Consider the following 25,237-nt stretch of genomic DNA (forward strand, 5'->3'; position numbering starts at 1 on the left):
CAATATTTTTGTCAACAAATTCCATAAAAAGATAAAAATCAACAATGAATCGATCTTACTAACAAGTACTGCCTGGTATAGCTTATTCCTGTGTGCCATAGACAGTGAACATGGGAACTTTCCCCATTTTCATTGTCTTGCTGCCGTCTCTTGCACTCTAGTAGTGTAGTACTGTACTAATCCACAGCTGAAAATAGTCCCAAACAAATGAACTATTTATTACTGTTTGAGTAACATTTGTTAGAAACTGCAGGGCCCAGGTGTTTGAGGAAATAATTAAGCTTTTTTGAAAATAGAGCATTTTTGTGATGCCTTTTTAAGATTAGTGTCTTCAGGAGTGCTGAGTGCCTGACGAATCACTGCTTTGTCTCACCTCAGTATGACCTATAGTGTCATGAAGACAGTGTCAGGTCAACCTCCAGTCAGAAATTTAAACATGACGCAACTAAAAAGCACAGTTTGGTTTGAGTCTTTGACACAATAAACAATTTTCCAACGTAATAAAAACAAAAACGGTCTTTTCAGTCTCGCACACCTCAAACTCAAGTTTCAGCAAATACGACATTAGCAACATCGGGTGCTGTAACTTTTTAAATGACGCCACACAGAAAACTAAAACTGATTTCAACTGTTTTCTTTTTTCCTCAAAATACTAAAGACAAACAACACATAACACAAACAAGACCGATCAAATTCAAGTAAACACAGTCAACACTTTTCTTCTTTCTTCAAACATTTAAAGTCAACAAAATATCCTTTTCACTATTTCACTGTGAATTCACTTTAAATTTACTGTGAATTTGTGGTATGTCGACAGCGTCTGCTGATGTACTGATATGCTAGTTGCACAATGTCTTTCAACTTTCACAGTATTTACTGTAAAACATCAGGACTCCTGTTAGAAACTATTAGAAATGCAGCGACTCTGTCCGTATCTACAGTGCATACACGACATGACGAGTGTGTGACTCTCGCTTCACATATCTACAATCCTTTACCTCAGTAACGTCTCCACATCATCCGTCTTCTCTCAAACACCAGCTGGTCACTCCTCTGGGGAACAGTGCTCTTCTTCTTGACCCTGTGGGACAGGACACAGTGCGTCCATAAAGGTAGCATAACCTGTTTCTCCTCCTCCTCTTCTTCTTCCTCCTCTTCCTCCTTTCTTTCATCCTGCCGGGCTGAGGTACACCCGTCAGCCAGAGAGTCACAGAGCCGAGACTTTGACGATGTTGGTGCCAGCTGAGCTTGTCGTGGTCTGGATGCTGGGAGTTGGAGGGTGACTCGGGGGAGGGGGCGGCCTCCTCTGCGGGGGCCCGTGGAGGCCGTCACCATCGGGGGTCAAAGCCGGGGGCGTCGGGAGGCTGATGATGGCTGTGGTGATCCGGCCGCCTTTGCAGTTGATCCTGCCGCTGTTGTCGGTTTTCAGGTTGAGGTTCGAACGACTTGAGAGAGAAAAGTATAGAAGGAGAGAGACTTTTTACAAATGCCAGTGAACGGTCAGTTCACACAGCAGTTTGAGCTGTAACAGACGTCACGTAATCTTGACTTAACATGAACTAATGATCGCGATAGTCTCATGATACCAGACACTTGGAGATCTTGCTGCCTTCAAATCATCTGGGGATTTCTAAATGCAAGGTAGCTGCTTCAACTACACTAACAAACATGCACCCCTTACATGTTTTCAAGGACTCCCCTCCCAGAAACTTTGGATTGGTTTGGCAAAGGAGGTTTACTTTTAAACTCTCCTTGTCCTCAGTTTTGAAACGCCTCTCTTCATTGAGGCTGACCTCTGAGTGAGTGAATGAGATAAAACTGTCCAGAAGATAAAGAACTTGAAAGTTCACAGATGACAAATAAAATGTAAATAGATACATAAAAGTCAGACTATTCCATGAAAACATCAAATCTGACCCATTGGGAATATAATAAAAGAATCTTGCAGGACCCCATAAACAACAATAGTTTTGTTTTTTAAAAATAAGTTAATTCAAAAAAGTTCTGTTATTATTTATGCAAGTTCAGTCAACATAGTATAGGTAATAAAGCTAATTTAATTTGAAATTGGAGAGAAAGACTGAGACTATGTCAAAATATTAACATATTATATTGTGCAACACTCCCCTCTAGTGACTATTTGGATATCACACACTTTTGACTTGTTTAAAGGGTCAGTTCGTGCAAATTTGTTAAGACTTGTTTTCTTAGTTGTGCTCATAGTTTCAGTTTTATCTGATGAGGTTTTGAGATTTCTGTCTCTGAGTCGATGTAAATTTGTTCATGGTGCTCGAAGCATGAACCACAGGAACTCTTGTGGGACTATAGGAACCTTTGGAGGAACTCACAGTGACCAGGGTCTGATGTCTCTTGTTTTAATTTATTTCAAATGTTCCTCATTCAGAGGAGGTTAGACCTGCAGATCTTACCCATCTTCTGATGTCCACTGAATAAACTCACTATTAGCACAGTCGAAACTTCAAGGGGACATTTCTCAAAGTTCTTTAACTAAACTTTCTACAAAACCAACTGCTGAATCCAGAGTTGGGAGGTTGTTTCTGAAAAAGACAGGCTGCTAATGAGGTTTTCAAATGTAACTTTTAAGTGCTCTGAGGTGCACAGAGGAGGACGCAGTGTCTCAAAACCCTGGCACATGAAACCCAAACATCTGGCATGACTTCACACTGCTATTTGTCCCTCGCTAAGTTGGCAGAATTCAGCTAACAACCTCGATACAAAGACTCTGTCTCCTCTCTGATGCTGCTGTTTGTTCCTGCTGTCCTTCATTTTTACCTGGGGGTGTGTGATGGTGGCTCACCACACTGTATGTGGATGGCACTGAGCTCCTGCAGAGGGCCCTGGTGGGTGGAGGGCAGGCTGGCATTGGGCAGAGGAGTGTTTCTCTTCGCCCTGCGGCCACAGCAGGTACCCACGGAGCTGTCGTGGCTGGATATAGAGGGGCTGCGTGACGGGTAGGTCTGGAGCGCTGTTTCTAAACAGTTCTGCTCGTACATCTGCTCGTCCACAAACTCATGAGCCTGCAGAGAGGAAACAGGATGAGGGTTTGAAAAAATAGGGAGGGACTGGTGCAGAGAGAGGAAAACAGAACATGGAGTAAATAAAAGACAAGACTCAAGGGACATGATGCCTTGAGTGATACATCATTTTACAAATAAATACAAGTTGATTAATACTGATTATAATGACAACCTGATAGTAAAACTATCATTCAAAACTCATGCATTTTATACAGATCTATGCTTTTTGACATCAAAACCTTTTGCTAATCAGTAGCTTCCAAAATTCAACACTCTAAAGAGTACACTAACTCAAAGAACATTCAAATCACTGTGTGAAGACTCGAGATTAACAGCTACTTCCTCAAAATGCCCTGTAAAAAGCATCAAGCATGTATGTAAACATTTTGCAGAATTTTGCCAAGATTTTTTTTTCTTCCTTCTGACTGATGTTGAAGCACAGATTTGATGAGGCGGCAAACGCTCCTGTCAAAGTGACTGACGTCTTTGCAGCTCCCTGGAGGTTTAAGTACGCAGCCACACTGTTTGTGTAAAGATTAACGAAGGCATACAGGTGTGTAAAGTAAGCTTGGTCACATCGGAGAATCAATATAGGGTCAAATGTCATTAACACGTACGCAAAATGCTTTATCACAGGAAATACTGTAAGCAATGAAGATTAAAAAAAGGAAATGAAACACATCATTATAACGTTTTTGCAGGTTGAGTGTTTAGCTTCTATAAGCAAATCATTTGTGGTTAGTTTTTTTTCTGATTACATATTATAGTTGTCTGCACCCAAAGTTATTATAGTTAAATGGGCAGAATGTGAGACCCTGCAGTCCAAATACAGAGTTGGAGCCATAAACTGCATATAAAATAGGATGAATCCTTAATTACTAAACTATCTATGGTTAAAGTGAGTTGTCATTCATGACACACTTACAAAGGTCCCATGACTGCCAGTGAGAAAACCAACCAGTTGTCATAGTGACATTTTGTCTCAGTTTAATGTGAAGACGTTTCAAACAATGTCAGCTTTGCATTAAAATGACCAGAGTGACTGAATGACAAAAACATTCATAAAGACTCCATGTTCATGATGGGTGTCGTGACATGGTTATGACAGTATAATGACAGTCATAAGGATACCACTTCAAAACTAATGTTGACATAAATTAGAACTAAACTGAAACTAAAGAATAAAATTCATATGAATTGAAAACAAAGATTAAAAACAAAAACAACTAAAATTCAAACTACAGTAACTCTGCCATCACCACAGGTGTTCTTCTTTGTTCGCTGGTATAAAGTGTTATTATAATACACTGCTTCTTCAGTCTTTTCAGCCTTATTAGTGCTGCTGATGGATTTTGAAGGTTGAAAGTTCTGGAATGAAAGAGAGAGAGAGAAGTGTTGAAGTGCACTCACAGTGGTTTTCTCCAGACAGTGCAGTAGGTGGTGGTGTTGGCTCTCTATCAGAGAGACGGACTTAGTCAGCTTCTGCTCATCCTCTTCTGTATCCTTAATAAGCCACACAAAATACAAACACACACACACACACACAGAGAAAACATTGATAAATGTTGACAGATTACATTGTTGGTGTGTCCTTGTCACTTACTGAAGACTCTGACTCTGAGCACAGTGAGCCTGGTGCTGAAATGACTCTTTGATATAAACTTTGTCACCAGTAATGAAATGTCAGTGACGTAAGGCTTTAGTTCTGCCTCGTGTCGCCCATTTTATTTATAACTGAACTATTTTGGTTCATGCTCATTGATTTCGCTGTCTTTATGAGCAGGTAGCCAGCATTTCCTACTGTTTCCTTTCAAATACCTAACTAGCCATTTAGTTACATAATGGACCACATTTCAGCTCGGCGTGGATTGATCCCTCAGCCTTGGCAAGTGATTTGTTTATAATTAATTTTCTTTTTTGTGCATCTTTTGAGCCATTAATACAGTTATTGCCTTTGGTTTGGTTCCTCGTGTAAGCAGGTTGCAAAAAGACCCCCTCCCCACTTTCAGTTTATTGAACTAATAAAATATAAATCCTAAAACACTGTTGTTGCCAGCTCCCTTACTTAACTATCTAAGTAGGTACCACTGGGTGTTATGTGATGTTCAAGGCAGCTGAATAGTTATTGATGTGTGAAGCTTCAGAAAGAGGAAAAACAGAGAGGAGTTGAGAAAAACAGAAACTTATGGAACCGTTTTTGGTCTTTCTCCAAGCGAGACTTGGTTTCAAAGCTCAGGCTCCAATATAGCTTAGTCTCAAAGTAATAACAATTGCCAAAAAACATGAAAACTGAAAACAAATTAATTCTCCCCCCACAGCGCACATTGTTCCTCAAAGGATTTGGGTGGGTGGCGATCCAGCCCAAGGACTCTCATTCAGATTCCAGACACATGAACAATACAGTGATGTGGGCACGAGAATACGCCTCCTGATGTCTCAATGTGTGGATCTGCCCCCTAAAAGATGTCCTATTGAAGACACTGTATTTTAGAGACCGAGACCTGTTTCAAGGTTCAAAGATCTTTCATTGCAAAGAAAGAAGACGAGCTTGATACAGTTCATCTGAAATGTGACCCTGATAACATTAACGTCACTGAAAAAGTCTTTTTTTTTTTTTTTAACCTTAATATCTTTATAGGTGCAGAAAGGAGTGAGGGAGTGGGTGATAAGGATAAAATCTATCATGTATTCTGTAATTTTATACGACAGTATAGATACATATTATGACAGACACATCTATGAAATTTCAAGTTTATATTATGGACAAAGTTAGCAGATGGGACCGTCTATTTTTAGCTCACCCAGTGAATTAAATACCTGACAAAATAAATACCCTGTATTCAGGACCATCTTCCTTGAGCTTGAACATTTCAGTCACAGATTCACCATTTTTGATTTTACCGACTTAAATGGAGGAGACCTTTCTTTATTGTGATGCATACATCTATTGTTACTTGCCTTGTCATTCATTTAAGAAGATTTCCTGTTTGGCGAGTTCTCAACACCCTTTCTAAAAAGACGTTTTGATGAGTAGGCTTGTGACTGAAATGTCTAACATACAGGAGATGTTCAGACAGGACTGATTATAGACTATTATTAGAATACGCTCCTGTATCAGTGTTTTTCATCACAGATGGATGTTTATATAAATGTGCACAGTAAGCGCTCATAAAACTCACCGTAAATCAGTTCTGCTCATTGATTTTCAGGATTACCCATAATGAGAAACAATAGGAACCTTGGTAAAACTCACATATATCATTATATTTTCCAATATAATTTGTGATATTCTGGTAATGTGCTGCTGAAAAACAAGAAGATGTTAGCCTGATAATCAGACTGAATTGCCTTTTACTTCATTTCAGTTGATTCATCCAATTCGAGAACCTTTAGTCAACTTACAAACCATGGTTCGACATTAACTGTGGTCTGATGGCCCATGGTCACAAAAAGTTACTCTGGCCACCAGATTATCCCCACACTGCGATCCTTCACAAACACGACATTAAAGTTATGCAAACATCCTAATTCCTAGGAACCTTTTTCCCACAGAAACAGTAAACAGTACTTGTTGTCGATCAGCTACTGATATATCAGGAATAATGAAGTCTGGATTTACTAAGCCCTTATAGAAGAACCAGACACAAAAAAGGTGGTATGAAGAAAAAACAAAACAAAATGGCAACATAAATTTAGGCATTATGTGGCAGCAGAAGTTTGAGTGGCTAGAATAATGTACTGCAGTGTGTGCCGCCAGTTTCCTCAAGTAGTTGCGATGTCTAATGCATTTTCTGACCCTCTTGCTCACACACCCATCACAAAGGATTATGGGTTAGAATGGCCAGAAAAGCAGTCTGGCTTGCATATTGAAAAGTGCGACCGGATGCAGAAGGACATCCTGGTATTTTGAACATACTGCATTTGACAGACTATGTATTGGGACATACTAAATCTTTTGGACAACACAGGTGTCATAGGCTGTATTAAACTGCCTCTTCTGTAATGTACTGTACTGTACCAGGCTAGTTCTCTCGATGGCACACCCTGGGTGTAGTAGCCTTGACCATTTTAGCAAGATTGCAAATCAGTGAGTAGAACTGCTTTACAGTTATGTTTGATTTCTGCATTAAATATTGTAAATAACTTTTATTTGTCACAAGCAGACGTCCGTCCATCTGGATATTTTATCCACCAGCAGGTTTTGCATTGATTTTCCAGAAAATTAACTACTTAACAATATATTTTTATATGTCTTTATATAATATGACATAAACTATGATAGAGGATTTGTCTATATATTGCCGATTCCTAAAACCCCTGTAGCTGCTTTGACCTCATCCACATTTGTTGCCTTTTTGTGTCAATTTGTCTGTTGCAGTTTTTACAATCATTGGCACAGAAACATGACTGTGAATCCCTCGCTCCATCCCTACAAAGATCTGATTGGTTCAGCTGCTTGTTATCAGTGACTACATCACCAAACCGGTTTTGATCAGTGGCAAAATTAGCGATGTGGGCAAATTAGAAGAAATCCTGTAACTCTATAGAGTGAAGAGTGACAAACTTTCATCATAAAACTTTTCAGTATTATCAATATATCACCATCTATGATAATGAGTCTGTGATCTGGGAAACAAATAAATGTCAAAAAATGAAAACGCCTTCAGGGAAAAGAGAAACGACCAGCAGACCAGAACTTCTAATCTAACTATAGGCTTTGAGAGAACCAGTCATTTTGTCATATATCCCCACTCACTGGCACCCCAGACTCACGCAGCGACTGACTGACAGCAGTGACACCACCGTAATTTGATGCGGCAGGACTCTGGCAGCCTCATCACACACATGCAGAGGAATGGGGGTCGCTCAGCACTCACAGATGGCATTTATATGATAATTCTAACCACTTCCAGACACCCATGAGCTTTCACACTGGACTCGATTAGATCCAAATGGATTTCAGTAACCATCTGCAAGGAGGGGAGTGTGTCACTGAAAGCAAGAGTGATGGACTGGAGGGGAAGGATATAGGCAATTTGCTTGTGCATTACCAAACACATTTTTCCATGGTGGTGACAAGTAAAAAAAAAAAAAAAAAAAAAAAGGAAGAGAACACGCTCTCTCTTTAAAAGGTAGAAAGTTGGCTCATGTCTGCAAGTGGTCATAAAGAGAAGGACATGCAGTTTGAATTAATAGTTAGACATTTTAAAGAAGCAGTGTGTGGGATTTAGTGGCAAATTGCAGTGAGCTTGCAGATTGCAAACACCTCCCCCTGGCACCCTCCCCTTCCACACATGTAGGAAAACCTGGCTGTGAAACTTGCAGAAAAATGCAAAAGGCTGTATCTGGAGCCAGTGTTTGATTTCTAAGTTCTAAAGTAGTGCAGAAACATGGTGGTGCAACATGGCGGCATCCATAGAAGAAGTGCCACGCCCTCTGTAGATATAAAGGGCTCATTCTATGGTAACAAAAGCACCACTTTTGTTATTTTCAGGTGATTATACACCAATGAACCATACCTATCAATATTTTATTCCATTTCTGCCACTGTCTGCCAATAGATCCCTGTAAATTGTACACACTGGGTGTAAAGAAATATGTTGTTTGCTTTCTTGCTGAGTTTGAGAAGATCAATAGAGTGCTGGGTGAGTCCTAAAACCCAGAAAAAGTCAGCACTTTTGCACCTCTAGCTCCCTAATCTCAAAGTCAGCGGGTATTTTGAACAGATTTTGGAAAAATGCCCCAAATAAGGTATGTTGTTAACACAAGCTTTAGAGACTTTTACAGAATATTTTTTATTCTACGACACAAAATACGCCAGTAAATACCTCACACCACAGCGGTTGTCAGGAACATTAAACATCACATCGAACACTAGTCACTTAGTGGTGGTTACATGAGCTCATGTGACCATTTTGTGGTTTGTTTATAGCCTCATGTTAGCTTTTTACTTCTTGCATGTAAGTTTCGGAAATCATACAAGTTCTGTTCATTCGAAGTTAAGCACCAAAGTGAAGTATTTAGCAGTTGAAGAGTCAGATATTTCCCTCAGGAGTTGGTGGGGACCAAAACAGAACTAAAAGAAGAGTAAATATTACACTTACACTTAAATTTAACACATAGGTTTAATGCATGGTGATGATGGACAAGAACATAACACTGCAGATGTCTATAATCATAGAGAGGAGGAAAGACAGAATATTTTGTGCTTTTGCAGGAACAGGAGTCTGGGTGAGTGTGGCATTTAAGTGTTGTCAATTGTGTCATTGTTCACTGGTGCAGTTTTGGAGTTGGCTGCAGCCTCTTTTAATGCACTAACCATCTAATTATCACCAACAACAACACAACAAGTAAATTTGCCAGTTTTACAGACACGGGTTAAATCAAGTTTAGGACAGAAAGACAACTAAGAGAAGTACTTTGTGTGATTACACTGATAACGCCTGCATGGAGGATTACTGGCATAACTCCTCCGCTATCACCCCTGCCCTGTATAACAACCAGAATGTAATGACTCCAACTTCTGCTGCTCTTTTATAGCCTCTAAATGACTTCTAAATTGTCCTTTGGTTAATTATGGGAGTAATTGTTTGTCATTTAGTGTGTGTGTCGATGTTTGTGTGTGTATACTGCTGATGTGAAGTTGCTGCTTCCAAGCTATTGAGTTGCAGCGAACTGAAATAATTAGTAGCAGGATGTTTGACAAGGAACACTATGATGAATCTCTCATACTGAATTACAATCTGCTGATATTTCATGTCATTTTTAATGAACACATTTGAGAAGGCTCCACAGCAATCATCACGCCTACTTCTCTGTCTGCGGTTCGTGTAGTGTTCTGAGAGGTCAGAGGTCGTTCTCACCGTCAGCTCCAGCAGTTCGTTGAGCAGTCCGTTGCGTTTGCTCTGGAGGAAGGCGTTGGCGCTGCCCGACTTGGATATTCTTATCCTGGCCAGTCTGGCTTTCTGGGTGTGGGAAGAAGAAGAGGTCACAGCATCAGACAGGGTGGGCGGGAGGTTATAGAAGATGACTAATGCCTTGTTTAATGGTGAGAATCTGCCAACTCATCACACAAGCTCTGTAGTAATTTTCACAGCTACTACTGTACTGCTGTTACCCCCACAGTTTCAGATTTTTTTATGCATGAGAACAAAACTCAATAGAGCTTGTTCTGTCAGAATTATGCCACCCACAAACATGCACTAAATGGACAAAAGTATGTGGGCACCCAAACATGACACCTATGTCGTTGTGACATCTTACTTGAAAACCATGGGCATCACAATGCTGCTATAACAGCCTCCACTCTTAGTAATTCTTTTCACAGGATTTTGTAACCTGGTTGTGGGGATTTGCCAGGTTATTCAACACAAAACTGGAGAAAAAAAAAATATTTTTATGGACCTTGTTTGTTAGAAGGAGAATTATCATGTTGAAACAGAAAAGGGCCTTCCCCAAGCTATTGCCGGGTAGGTGGAAGCACATTATTAAAAAATTATCAGGATTTGGCTTATTTGTAACTATAGAGGCTGAACCCAACCAAGGAAAAACATCCTCAGACCAGAAATACACAAGAATATGAAGACTACAGCTGAAGCAGCTGGCTCATTAATCAATTAGTCAATTAACAGAAAATTCACTTCTTTGATTACTGATTTATCGTTTAAAGTTCCCCTCTAAACATGTCTCTGTTATGATTAATTATTTTGTTTAACATGGTTTTCCCACTTGCACAAAAAGCTTTTTAAAGGAGCAGTTTGTAGCAATTGTGCGTGCAAAAATTAGTACAGCAGTCCAGAGAGTGAGTTGGAGACATAGATAAATAGGTTGAAATGCTATTTAATATATGGTCTATAGATGAAGCGAGTAGTTTTTCCCTGACCCCTCCTCCTCAGACTCGAGGAAACTCAGGCAGGCTGCAGGAACACTGCAGGAGCACAAGACAAGTGCAACAACATGTATTGATAATAACTAAAAACAACAAGTCCTACAGTATACGTTGATCAGCAGTTTATAACTGTATTGTCTGTCAATGTAAAACTGCTCTGTAAAAACACACTCTGGACTTTGAGCCAGACTCCATTAACATATTGCTCAATTTAGCACTTATACTTAAATCACCACCTCCTACAAGATTACTGATGATCTCTTGCAACTCTTAAACAGACACTTACTCATTCAGTGAATATTCATAATTAATTAGATTTATTCAACTCTAACATGAAACAGGCTTATGAAAATAGTTCCAGAGGGACACTGTGGCTGTTGCGGCTGTTGTGTGGCTGTTTGTCAGAGAAGCAAGTATTTAAACTCAGCATGTTTCCTTGATCTTTGATGACATATCATCGTCATTTTATTATTTATTACAGTAAATATAATACGGCTTTCTCCTTTAAAAGGTAGAATCAGGAGGATTTGGCTGAGCTGTTTTTACCACACCAGAAATATAGCTGACTGATGAGTCTAATAACAGGTTGTCAAATACCGACATTTTGGGTTTCATAAAGCGTCCCATGCACAGCAAAATTAAGAGAAAATAAGGAAATACAGGCGGAGGGCAGGATCCCCGCAGATACAGACACCAAGACTCACTTGTAGTGGGTCAAAAGTGATGATTGAAAGGGATTATATTTATGAGTCTATGCATAGTTTTGTTTTGTTTTTTAAGGAAAATGTTGCATATTACACCTTTAAAAAATCTTGTAAAGGGCTGGAAGCACATCTTCTCTCTGGATTTGGCCTCGTGCCCAGCTACAAATGCTGTTTGCACTTGGATGACCAGTGAAAGAGCAGTGCACATCAGGATTGCTGGTGTTACAGTACGTTCAGACTACCGGCGACAGTGCTTTCAATGGAAGCTGGTGACATGAAGCCAAAAACTGACATCTGCCATTTGTCGCCGCGTGTCGGCCGTGACATGCTTCAAATAAAACCTCAACTGGCCTCAACTTTTATCAGCGCTTGGTGACAGTGCAGTCGACCATGAGTCCACCAACTGATTAATAGTCAAAGACCAAAGCTATAAAGAAAATAATGGTCAAGAAACATGAATCGATCATGCAAATTCTCATTATCCGTAGCCTTAATGAGGACAGGGGTGTCAACTAGACCATATATGGTACAGAATGAACCAAAAGAAGATTTTCTTTCAAAAACAGAAGCAACAACAAAACAAAAACAAAATTAATGTCACATAGATGTAATAAGATGTGATTTAACTGAATACACTGAATAATTTTTCAAATCAGTCCTCCTATTTTCTGATGCTACTATTCGACTTGTTCGATGTTTTTTAGTTCCATTAGCTGTGTTTCCAACTAAGTGTGAAGGTAATTTGAAGCAACCTTTCAACAGAAGATTAGGGACATTTCCATTGACAAGTCTGGAGCAAATAAACTATAAATAGTTTATTTAAATAGAAGAAGGAACAGAAGAAGTCGAGGTTGCTTACTGGAATGGAAAACTGTTTTTCAACTGCCAATAAACTGTAAAGAAGAAAAAAGAAAAGATTAAAGAAAGAAAAAACAAAACCAGCTACCTTGGCCGTGTCAGAGAGAAATCTTCAGGAACTTCTTTCATTTGTTAAAATTCTGAATGAAAACTCAGTTTTATGTTGAACTTTTTACACTTGCTTCCTCCTCTCTGTCTACAGTGAGGTGTAGCAAAAAACAAAATGTGAAAACTCCTGTAGAATATAGATGTGATAACTGAACAGAATAAGGGAGACAGATGGAGACAGATAGGAAACGAGAGAGAAATCGTTTTGGGAATTTCCTAAAATGAAGAGGATATTACTGTAGGACGTCTCTATACAATATACAGCTGCCTCAAGTGCTTCTGGACACGAAAGGTGAGAGATTTCTTTAACCTTGTCCTGCTCTTCTCTTTCCCCAATAAATGCATTTCAGAAAAAAGGAGAGAGGCAGAGGCAATATCTGCTTCCCAGACGCGAATCAAAAGTAATGGAATTAGTTTGGATGCTTCAGAAATTGTCCGTCAGACTGTAGATACCTGTGAGGATGTGAGGAATGCCGGAGACGGAGATGTAATAATAATGATTGTGTATGTACGTGCGCCGTATGTGAAATGAAGAGAGAGAGAGAAAGAAAGACAGATCATTGACGGCTTCTTTCTGCGTAGCTTCAGTTAAAGAGTGAATGAATTTGAAAGAGAAAGCGCTGGCACACGACAGAGCTCTCTTTCTCTTTCATGGCTGCTTTTCTTATTGATCAAAAGCTCTACTTGACACAAGGAGAGCAAAAATATGAAAGAATAACTAACTCAGATCTCACTGTGAGTGCAAGAGCACTGCAACTGGTTGCACTGATGTATAGATGAGTGTTTAATCTTTTCTGATGCTCTGTTGAGCTCAAACGGTTGTTTGAGGAGCCTGCACGCTGAAGTGATGAATGAAATTCTGATTTGTCCTGAGTCTCTGCGTGAAGGTCAGGTTTGTTGGTCAAGTCTTGAGGCAGAAGTTTTAAGTCACAAATCTAATACCAAGCCAAGACCAGGTCGTTATCTTCATCAAGTCTCAAGTCAACATTTCAATGACCAGTCTGTAGGATTTAGTCTCATCCAGCAGTGAGTTTTCAGATTGCAGCCAACTCGCCTCAACCTTCCCTTTGAAGCATGATGAAGAACATACAGTGGCTGCAAAATTCACAAAAACAGGCCCTATCTAGAGCCAATGTTTGGTTTGTCCACTTTCAGGTACTGTAGAAACATGGCGGTGCAACATAACGACCTCCATGAAGACGACCTGCACCCTCTGTGGACAAACAGCTCACTCTACAATAACAAAAACACTCCATTTCTGCCATATTCTGCGGAGACAGCATTTAATAGAGTCCCTCAAATATTACATACTGGACCTTTAAAAATCAAATTATTCCTTTTCTCAAAACACACAAAATAAAAGCAACAATGGATTAGTTTGTCCCCCTCAGTACTTTATGACTTGTCTCTTCTTATTGTGATTCTCAGCCACAAGCTCATTCACACTGAAGAGGTACATATTTTTAAAGGGATATTCCAGTGATTTTGAATTGCATTTCAATGTAGATTTCAACAAGAGACAGATTGAAAACAGAATCGTCAAAACCATTGCAGCAAAGTCCATAATATTCTGATTAACACCTCGGTTTTACTGAGCTAGTTGCATCTGCAGCTTGTTTTTGATCCATGTTCAACACAGCTTCACTTGCACGGATTGTTGATTTGGTAATTTTTCCTTGATTTTTGTGCTTCTACCATGTGTAAGTATGCTACATAATTAAATGTTTTCTTTCTTGTCTGTTTTTATGATTGGAAGTCTGCACAGGGTGTTTTATCTTGATAAGTGACTGATGTTCTGTTCTTGTGTCTGACTTCCTGCCCAGTTTGATCTGCTCTGTGCAGCTTGACGAGGCTTCTGTCAAAAATAGACTCAACGCGTATTATCCACGGAGCACAGCGGCGAGCGTGGCAGTGCTTCTGGTTGAATCACAAGCATTTATCTACAATCGCTGCAATCAGGTCTGGTGGCCGCTTTGCAGCTGAAGCGCAATGCAGCTGTGCCTGGCAGTAAGAGTTAATCTCCAAAGTCACTGGATCCCATGATGCAACTAATATCAGACTAAGCTGCCTGGTAATTTTCCTCATTTTAACAACCCCATGCCACCTATTTGTAACTCAGACTTTCTCTTTAAGTTATTTTCTGAGACTTTAGAAAACTCCTCCCAGCACCATGATTGCATGATCCAACTTTTTCAGAGGCTGAGTATAGGATACAAAAAGGCTAAATAATTTTGTGAAACAACTGGCCACTGTAGTGTTTAGCAAATGTTACTCAAGCAAGAGTTTTTCTGGAACTATTTTCAGCTGTGGATTAATCTGCGTTTGGTGCACTGACGAGTATTTACAGCAGCAGCAGCGTGGTGTCTGTGGGATGGACCAAATGAGCTACGATACCTGTGTTTATAGCAATGGAGGAACATGCCAGCAAGTGCAATGGTGTCTCTCATTATGAATCTTTAAAATATTTCTGGACAACAATTGAGGGCGATGAAGAAGTATTTAACAGCTGGAGAACTTCTTAAATATAAATTATGCTAAAATTACAGCCTGCTCAGAAAAAAAGTTCCAATGGGCCTCCTTAACATTTGGTCTGAAATGATGGTGATGACAGATTTTTGTGATAATACTTTTTCCATCTGTGGTCTTGGTTGACTGAGCAAATCAAGCCTCTGTGCTCCAACATTACCACCCACAGTCCGACAGTCAGACTGCAGCAGTTCAGTGAAAAGGCCTGAAATGTTCACCTCTAAGACAAGTGAGTCCTGAAACTGGTGTATGCAATGACCTTTTCCTCTCTTTTTCTTTTTATTCAACCCGATCAGCCTGTCTCCTTCTAGGGGGAGGGGGGGGCTGGAAACACATCAATACAGCACAGCGCTGCAGTTTTTTTTTGCTTGGCAATGTTTTATTGTTAAAGGTAGAATCTGCAGTATTGTTTGTAAACACAAAGGTTGCATCTCCTCCCTGGCTCAATGAATGAGAGAGAGGAAGAGAGACACTTGAGTTAAGAGAGCGAGAACTGTTAATGTGAACAAAGCAGTGAATCAGAGAGATAAAACATTAAGGGTTCCATTGTAGAGCACAAATAAACATGCCCACACCTCTGCACAATGCCAGATTTTGTGTGAATAGAGACCCGACCTCAAAATCTGCATGCTGTATAGGCTGGGGGCTACTCAGGGTATTCACAACTACTGCATTTCTGTGGTCATTGACTACTCCAAATAAGTAGTCAGCTAGCCTCGGGAGATGTATTTTTTCTTTCACCTAATATTATGATGAATTCTCATCAAAAAAATCTCAAATACATCCAGTGGAGGGTTAACTAATGTAGGTGGGACCAACCTAGGGGTAGGTGAAACAGCAGAGTCCTTGACTTGGCTCTAAATACCTTAAATTCTGTTTATTCATCATGGCTGACCACAGATAAACGATTAGTCTACACTTTTGCACAGAGTCAACTCTAGTGGTTTTGATAAACGGCAAGTCGACTTTGTGAAACTCCTACAGTCAAACAGGCTGAAGTCCAGAAATGCCAAAAGCACAGCAAAATATGAGAAAATACAGGCAAAGGCAAAAGAGTCTCTGGAGATACAGACGCCACCACACACTTCTAATGGTTCATAAGTGATGACTGGAAGGAATTATGTTCATATACATTATATATTTCAGGAAAATGTTACATAATAAGCTTTAAACATATAGTAGACATCTATCTTTTGTTTCCATAAATTATTTTGAATTCAATTCAAGTTTTTCAGTACTAGATTAATAATTCAGTTGATCTGCCTGATCTTGTTGAGGTCAGTAGATGTCACAGTCAGCAGCTATGCTGGACATATGAGATTTGTACTTACATCATCCCAAAACTTTCCAACAATGTTTAAACCCAGAGAAATCCATAATTTAGTCAAGGTAACAGTGCGTTTCCTATTGTGATGCTAGGTACTATAACTTCTGGGAAAACATAAAATATGTCAGAGAGTGAGGCAGGAAGTTGGTGCACATGACTCAATGTAACACAAATAACACTTTAGTATTACCTTGTTCATGATGTTTAAAAGTAAAGACAGCGACTCCCATGATCCCACACTGCTTCACGATGTGATCAAACTACATCTTTTGTTATTGTTTTAATGTGAGAGAGACCGAGAGCTGCAGAATTTACATGTTGTGAGTTGAAGTGAGATGAACTCATCGAAAACTTTGTCAATATCTGTTTTATCTAATAAGATACGTTTTTCCTTTGGGTAACAATAACTCAGCAGATGTTTTAAATCACAATCATATTGTATCGTGACTTAAGTATCGTGATAATATTGTACCACGAAGCCTCTGATGATTTCCACTGCTCTCTCCTTCAGACTTTTTCCTTCTGCTGTCTCTGACCGTCTCCTTTGTGTTCTCCTTCCCTCTCGTCTGACCTCCTTCTCTTTCCTCCCGTGCTCCCGCCGTCTTGTTTTGCCCTCACGTCTCCGGTCTTTTTTTCCTCCTCGACTACCTGCCATTTCTAAGCGTGGCTCCACTTGACTTTTCTGTCCCATTACCAGTATGACCTCAGTCCATTTACTGCCTCGACACTCACAGACACTCTGTTGGCGACTGCGCTGCACCGCTGAGGAATTAAAAGAGAAACCTGTCTTCTTCTTCTTCTGGGGAAGTTTTCTTTTGACCTATCAGGGGATTAGGCACATTAGTATTAGGATATGTTTCCTCTGCCCTCTGTGGGTGACTGAACATGAGGAGGAGACACTGTGCTCCACACTGAGGCCCATACACACACACACACACACACACTACAGTAGTTAGAAGGGAACGACTATCATTAAATCCAATTTAGATTCTCTATTTCTATTTTCTGACTGTGAAGCTACAATGGGTACATGAGGGGACCTTTTTGTAAAGTCAAATCCCCAGATGACTACATAATTGTAATGGGAGCCTGGAGCAGCCTGTTGTTAGATAAGAATGAAGACGAAAGAGACCTAGAGAGGACGGGAAGGCCAGGAGAGATGGAGTAATAGGGAGGGAGAACAGATGAACGGGGTTAATATAAAAAAGATTGCTGTGTTTCCCCCTTTCTCTGTTTTTATCCCTTCTCTTTTTTGTTTTCAAACAAAAAGCATGTTCAGTTGAGGACAAAATTATTAGCCTCCCTATGAAATTTAAAGTTTTTCTCAAAAGAACAAGGAATTTTCAATATAGCATTTCTAAACATACTGGTTTTCTTAAGAAAACTACTTGCACACAATAACAGAATTATTTCAGAAAAAACAAAAATTACCAGGGTCAATATTATTAGCCCCTTCAAGAACTGACCTTTTCATTGAGCCAGAGCACAAACCACTGTCGTGCAATGATGTGCTTTAACTTTGTAAAGCTCAAAGCTTGTAAAATCAAGTTAAAACTGAGGGTTATCTTCCAATTTACACACAGTATAAAAACTTCAGTAAGGGTTTGAGCTGTCACTTGAGAAAGCACCATGCCAAAAACAGAAGAAATCAGTTTAGACGTGAGAAAAAGAATTGTTGATGCTCACAAACCAGGAGAAGAATATACAAAGTTATCACAGCATTTCAAAGTGTCAAGAACTGGAGTGCGAAGTATCATCAAGAAATTCAAAGAGAGCCGCACAGTACAGAACAAGCCTGGCAGAGGTAGGAAGCAAAAAATTTCAAAGACTCAGGAAAGAAAACTAGTGAGAGATGTATCTAAAGACCCCAGAACAACTACCAAGACGCTAGTGAATGACTTAGCCAAGTCGGGAATTGTAGTCTCAAAGAAGACGATCACTAGAGCTCTGCACAGGAATGGACTGCGAGGTTGCAGACCAAGAAAAACTCCAGTCTGGCTTGAAGGCATCTCTTCTGCAGAAGTGAAGTATGCTAAGGACAACCTGGAGAAAGATTGTGCATACTGGAAGCATGTCCTTTGGTCAGATGACGTGAAACTAGAGAGAAGGGAGAGACGTATAACCCAAAGAACACCGTCCCCACAGTGAAATACGGTGGTGGGAGTATTATGCTGTTGAGATGCTTCAGTGCATCTGGAACTGAGAATGTCGTCAAGGCGGAAGGAATCATGAAGAAAGAAGGATATGTGAAGATTCTGAAAGAAAACCTCAAGCAAACAGCAGCAAAACTGGGTCTGGGTCGTCGCTTTGTCTTCCAAAACGATCACAGCCCAAAACATACGTCGCTCCTGTGAAGAACTACCTCCAGAAAACCAGAGTGGTACTGACTGGCCTGCACAAACAACGGACATGAATCCCATTAAAAAATCTGCGGGTGAACTGAAGACCAAGGTCCGTGCCAGAAGACCATCAAATCTGGAGGAGGTTGAGGGATTCGCCAAAGAAGAAAGGGCTGGGATTCCTCAGGAGCTAGCTCACCACATGAATGTGGAAAGTGATGATGTGTCAATTCTGTGTTTACAGCTTGTTTCTGCTGCCCCCTGGTGACCAAAAAAATCAGATAGTGCAGGTTTAAGCTGACGTTTAGACTCCACTGGGCACGGCTGTGGCGCAGCCACCGAAGCTGATCTGATGCTTGTGATTCAATCAGATGTGCCTCAGCGCCTCCCAGGAGGGGCGCTTTGCCCTGCTCTGCTTCAAAAACACATCAATCTATGTTTTGTTTTGTTTTTTTTACAGAAACTGCGTCAAACTGCTCAGAGCAGATCAAATGTGCAGGAAGTCAGACACCACACAGCGTAGAGAACCTCGTCAGTTTTCAAAATAAAACACCACATGCAGACTACTCATCATAAAAACAGACAAAAAAGAAACAATTTAACTATGCAGGCTTTGTACCCATAGTACAAGCACAAAAATCAAAGAAAAATGTCCAAATCAATAAAATATGAGCCAGTTAATATAATCAGGTGAGCCAAACATTCTGCTGTTGAAATACTGCTGGTGGGGCACGCAGCCATGTGGAGGATGGTTCAAGAACGTAGCACAGACACGACATGCCCAGTGGAAATTTTAACATGTACGATTCCATGACAACGGGGTAAACATCCCGCACCCTCTGCCGGAGAAAACAATGTGATAAGAGAAAGATGGCTTCAGAACAGATACTAAACTAAATGCACCTTTTGATTAGACCATTTCCTCTAATGTTACTAATCTGTTTGAGCAAATGCTTCAGTCTGACCCACTCACTGCCGCACGAGGGACTAGAGTTAGTCTGTATCAGTCCAGTGTTGGTCTTAAAAATATTGATATTGCACCTCCGTGACTGCAGCACAAAAGCTACAATAAAATGTTATTTCTTTTTAATTTTAATTTAATAGCTCAATAGTACTTTTATAAATTAATTCCTCGTTTAAAGTGGGTTATGCATCCCAGAGTTTCTCCTCTCACTAATTTAATGGGAAGTATAAAAGCCAGAGGAGCCGCTAACTCTACAAGAACTTCATTAGTATGAGTTTTACAGAAGAGTTTTAGTGTCCCGTCGTGGTCTAAAACACGTTTTACAACCACTGCTAAGAATGTGGAAAATTAAAAATTTCCTTCAGGGAAAATCCTCAGTATTCATATAAAGCAATAGTTATCCTGGTGAATATAAAACAAAGACATAGAACTAAATGACCAACAGAAATGCTGAGTACTGATGCAACAGTCTTGGAAAAGGTCATTGCTTTAGTTCAGCTCAAGATTTTATGTCCATATTTAAATGTCGAACATCTGTGTGACCCTGACATCCAATCAGCAGTTAAATAATGTCCTTGATGTATTGTAATGTTTTGGAGATGATGAGTCACATAAATAAGTAATCAATTTGCTTTTTAAACACTCTCTAAATCCAATACAAATCTGTGCCTTTTTGTTTAATTTAGAAGACATTTTTGTCCAAAGCGACTTAAAATAGGTGCATTCAAACACAAATTAAACTGTTAACTATGTAGAGACACTGATGAGTTGAATATCTACAATGATATTATTATAAACTGCAGATCTCCACCAGGCAATCCAAAAAGAATATTTAGATGTAACCAATTTGTAATCATCATTTTGATTAATAATTAATGTAATTGCATTATTTTTCTCAGTAACTTAATGGATTACAATTTCATTTATTTTGTAATTTAACAACATGTAACTAGTTATTCACCAGCACTTCTAGTATCATATTAGACATGTGTGTGAAATTTTATCATAATTAGCATATGGATTCTTGAGTTATGGCCAAAAATGTGTTTTGTGAGGTTACAGCGACCTTCGACCACCAAAATATTACCCAAGAAACTTCCTCAAGGGGTTCTTGAGATATCATGTTCATAAGAATGGGATGACCTAAAAACATAATGCCTCTGTCCATGACTTTCGCCAGCTTAGATTCATAAAAACAGCATTTGTTTTAGAAATGTTTAATCACAGAGATCTTTCAGCATAACGTCATGAATGTGCACAAAGAAATGAGGCTGATCGGTCCGGTAGTATGCAAGATTAGCTGTGGACATGCTCCACGTCTGTTAGTCACGTACATACGCAACCACGCACGCAGCCACACACACAAGTGATCACATGGTCCCCTCCAGACTTATGTCTGGTGGTGATTAAAAAAAACAAAAACCTTAAAATATCAAAATATCTTTATGGTTTATAAAGCACCCACGAAACTACAATTTTAAAAATCCCCCTGTCTGTCCTCCTAGTATTTTGGGTTCACCTGATCCCAGTTTGAAAACCACTGGTGTAACCTATCATGCTTGTTGCTTTTTTGATGGTATTTCAACTTCGTTTTATTTCATTTCCCCTGAAACAATGCAGCTGTTCCATAAAACGTCAGAGGAGCTGGTGTGTGACTGAAACCAGCAGAATAAATCAGGGTTCACTAGTTGACAGAATCACCATGCACATTCATTTATCCATCCATTTATTTCCGCCCCTCTACTCCATTTCTTACCGCCCAAATGGATTTGTCTCAGAATTTAACCTGACAAGAGCAAAACTGGACCACGTTACGGTGTAAATGAGTTCAGTCCACTGTGTTTGAACTGCGGTGAAAAACTCCACTTTAGTTCTGCTGATTCAAAGCAGTATATTAATGAGAAAACTGCAGCCACACAGGATTCTTATATCACTACAGATTCAAACCTGACTTCTCCCTCCTCAATTAGCTATCAGCAGCTGCTCTCTAACTTAATAGCACTCTTATCTAAACCCGGAGAAAGGTCGAGCCCACTGGGTGAGTGTAGTGAGTGGATAGCTAACATTTGGTCCTTGGATTTTAAGTGTGTGAGACAGAGAGAGATAAGGAGGGTGTGTGTGTGCGCGTGTGTGGAAGGATGATGAATAATGTCGGTCTGATGGGCAAATTTCCTGTGAGTGTGTGTGTGTGTTGAATTGTGCGGGATGATAGGTTGAAGGACGGAGATTTTCAATGCAGACAGTTTCTAATTGGGGTCAAACCTTTTCACCATCACCTTTTTTTAAGTTTGTAAAATGCGTCCTCTGTCCTTTATAATAATAATAAAAAAAAGGGAGTAATCTGTTCTCGAGATCATTTAACCCTCTGTCATTATTTTAATCATCTGAACATGAAAAAAAAGACCTTCAAAGGGTTTGTTCAAGAATACGCATTAGTATCCACCCACCCAGTGTTTTTGCTCAACACTTCAACCTCCCATTCATTCTCATTAACTTAATAATCCTGTCGGCCTTTTCAAAATCAAGAGTGCGCACTCTGGTAAGGTAATATGTACGTATGTGCACTCGCTCCTACTCAAAGGCAGTCATTTTAACCCTCACATAACCCTGGACTCTGCCTGTTAGAGCAGAAGATATTGGGCCTCATGCAAGAAACCAGTGTTTTCTTATTTTTGCTCGTCTTATAGGTAAGAAAAAAATTTATAAGAGGTTGAGAGCACTCCCACCAAGATGAGAGAAAAAACATTTATCTTGTTTTCACAGTCCAGTAATTATTTGTTCAACACAAGGAAACACAAGTTTAAATATCTATAGTTATATAATAATCAGTGGTGGACAAAGTACTCAACCCCAGTACTTGAGTCAAAGATACTCCTGGTCAAATATTACTCAGCTATAAGTGAAAGTTGCTCAGTCAAAATTTTACTCAACTCAAAGTACTAGAGTACTAATTACAAAGTACATTTTCTAATATCAGTACATTACTGAATTATTTTCACGATGCATTTACAGAAGCTTATAACTCTCTGAAATCACCTAATGATGCACTGACCTGCTTGTAAAACCACTCTGCTACATAAAACCTATAGAAACACCTATAAACACTTCAGCATAGAAATACATTCAAACACAAAAAAGGACAGCTATTGTCATTTTCTGATGGAACTGAAATAACTGATTAAAACTGATTAAAATCACCACATAAAACTAGATTGAAACCAACTGTAAGGAGTTCTCCAAGTCTGTTGAATAGATTTCTTTCTGGCTTCAGGGGGAGCATTTACATTAATTCTGTGGTATTTTTCACCCCTAATAAAAAACAATGCAACATTAAAAGCTCACCTGGAATTATTTCTCTTTTTCTAATTGTAATAAATATTGAGATTTAATTTTGTCTTTCTCCTGCCGTCGCCATTACCGAGTTTTGTCAGAATGAAAGAGGGAGAGCTCGCATGTTCTTGTTACAGAGCGCCTGGACGACGTACTTCTGCTTTTACATCAATCCCAGTTGAAAGCAGGTCCTGTGCTTTGTTTCCTTCTGTGAGGAACTCAGCGTGTGGCCAACTGCATTTTAGAAGAGGAAAAAACAGCAACAGCTGACTTCAAAACTACGCTTGGCCTAAAAGTAATGAGTAACAACAACCTTCTTAGAAATGCAGTTGAGTCAAAATGACAATATTTGTCTTTGTTTTTTTTTTTTTTGGAAACTTATGATTTTCACTCCACTATATTTCAAATACTCAAGTAAATGTACTTTGTTACTGTCCACATTTATTTCCTGCTTCACAAATTTGGTGCTTTTATCTATTTTATATAATCTCAGGTTCAGTATTTCAGGGGTTTTAGACTCTTGGTCAGACAAAACAAGTCATTTGAAGACGCTGATGGAGCCAATAAACTGACATAATGTATTAAAAATAAAGTAGACAAGCTCTTAATTTTTTGTTTTATAAACAGGATGGTGAAGATAATCAGCCGGTCCAGTGTTGTATGAGTGAACTTGAGAATTTCAATTTGAAGAATTTACAAAAGGACGATGGTAAAGACAAAGGCAAAAACAGATATTTATACATAAACACACACATCTGCTGAATATTTATGTCACATACTGGAAGACGAGGAGCTCAGGCCTCTCCAGAGTCTGGAAGAGTTGCCAGTCTTACAAATTGTTTTTGCAGCGAATCAAGTTGATGAAGATTAGTGGCGTATGTCTCAACTTTGATTTATGTTACTTGACACAATGCAGTACTTCCAGAAAAAATCTCGTTAGTTATAAAACTAAATCATTTAATTCTAAGTTTTATGTCTAACTCCGTCTTTCTGTCACTTCAATTACCTTCCATCTCTCTGCTGTCAGCATCACAATATGTTGATTTCATTACTGCTGAAGTTCTAACAGCCTTTTTCATGGGGTCTCTCCAGGTCAGTATTTGCACACGGAACAACAACCTGTCCTTATACAGTATTCAGGGGGCGTTACCTCTGCTATTAACAAACTATTGGTCACACCGCTCCAGTTTATGATCAAGTGGGATTCATCATCCAGCACACCAGGATAAGAACAGATATGAACGGTTAAGAATGTTTGGTGCACCTGGAGTTGAATTCTCTCATTTTTTCTCTTAACTGAAAATTAAGAGGCAATATACGAAACAATTTAAAGGAATGCTGCTGCATGAGGCCTGTTTTACCTTCTGAGCGCGACGTTTGTCTGCTCTCTGGTTCTGGTGGTAGATGCGGCTGAAGTTGGAAACGATGACGGGGACGGGCAGAGCAATCACCAGCACGCCACTCAGGGAGCAGATAGAGCCGAAGATTTTCCCAGCAATCGTCTTTGGCACCATGTCTCCATACCTAGAAATGAGACAGATGAAAAGTTTGACAAAGTGTTGAAACAGTTCCATTGTGGTGTTAGATGCATGGCTTGGGATACACAAAAACTAAAAACAAAATGCAAGGAGGAAAAAATAACAAAAAACCTTTTGATGAGGCAGAAAAGCTGGCATATCAAAAAAGAGAAGATTGAGATTTTGAATACACCTCGGCATTTTGGGACCTGATCCTGCTTCTGCAGACAAAGCTTTAATTTTATGCTGCCTACCATTCATCAGAAAGGCCCAAAATAAAGAATAAAAGCAGTGTTGGTAACAGTGGGTGCCCCATTTGAAATATTGGCTGATAAAAACACCACATGGATCAGAGGAGGCAATTACTTGCCATCATTTCTCAAAGCATCAAGCTACTGGTAATTAGAGTTAATTGTGTAATTTTGCCGCATCCTCTTATATGTAAGACCTTTGAGTTAATTTAATTGTAGTTCAAAGAGAAATACAAAGATGAAACTTTCCAGAAATTCACTTAAAAATCTGCAATTTTAATGTAAAAATAGCTGCTAGTTCTACTTTTCCATGTACCACCAAGGTTTAATCACTCCTGTACATTTCAGAAGTAGTTCCCTGATTTGACTTTTGCTGTATTTGAAAGC

The 25,237-nt window shown here is 39.4% G+C and overlaps 1 protein-coding gene across 1 annotated transcript in view; it reads right to left on the reverse strand.

The window, feature by feature from the left end:
• Positions 1-701: 701 nt before the first annotated feature.
• Positions 702-25,237, reverse strand: part of LOC146331977 (A-type voltage-gated potassium channel KCND3-like) — a 128,097-nt gene continuing 103,561 nt past the window's right edge. The window contains exons 2-6 of the mRNA XM_084737656.1: positions 24,444-24,606; positions 9,902-10,003; positions 4,449-4,541; positions 2,794-3,038; positions 702-1,445 (exon numbers count right to left, since the gene is read on the reverse strand). Of these exons, the coding sequence (XP_084593782.1) occupies positions 1,208-1,445; positions 2,794-3,038; positions 4,449-4,541; positions 9,902-10,003; positions 24,444-24,606 (841 nt within the window). The 3' untranslated portion in view covers positions 702-1,207. The remainder of the gene's footprint in view (positions 1,446-2,793; positions 3,039-4,448; positions 4,542-9,901; positions 10,004-24,443; positions 24,607-25,237) is intronic.

The sequence above is a fragment of the Lutjanus erythropterus genome, chromosome 2 (assembly GCF_056507025.1).
Source record: "Lutjanus erythropterus isolate fLutEry1 chromosome 2, fLutEry1.hap2, whole genome shotgun sequence".
Taxonomy (NCBI): Eukaryota; Metazoa; Chordata; class Actinopteri; order Lutjaniformes; family Lutjanidae; genus Lutjanus; species Lutjanus erythropterus.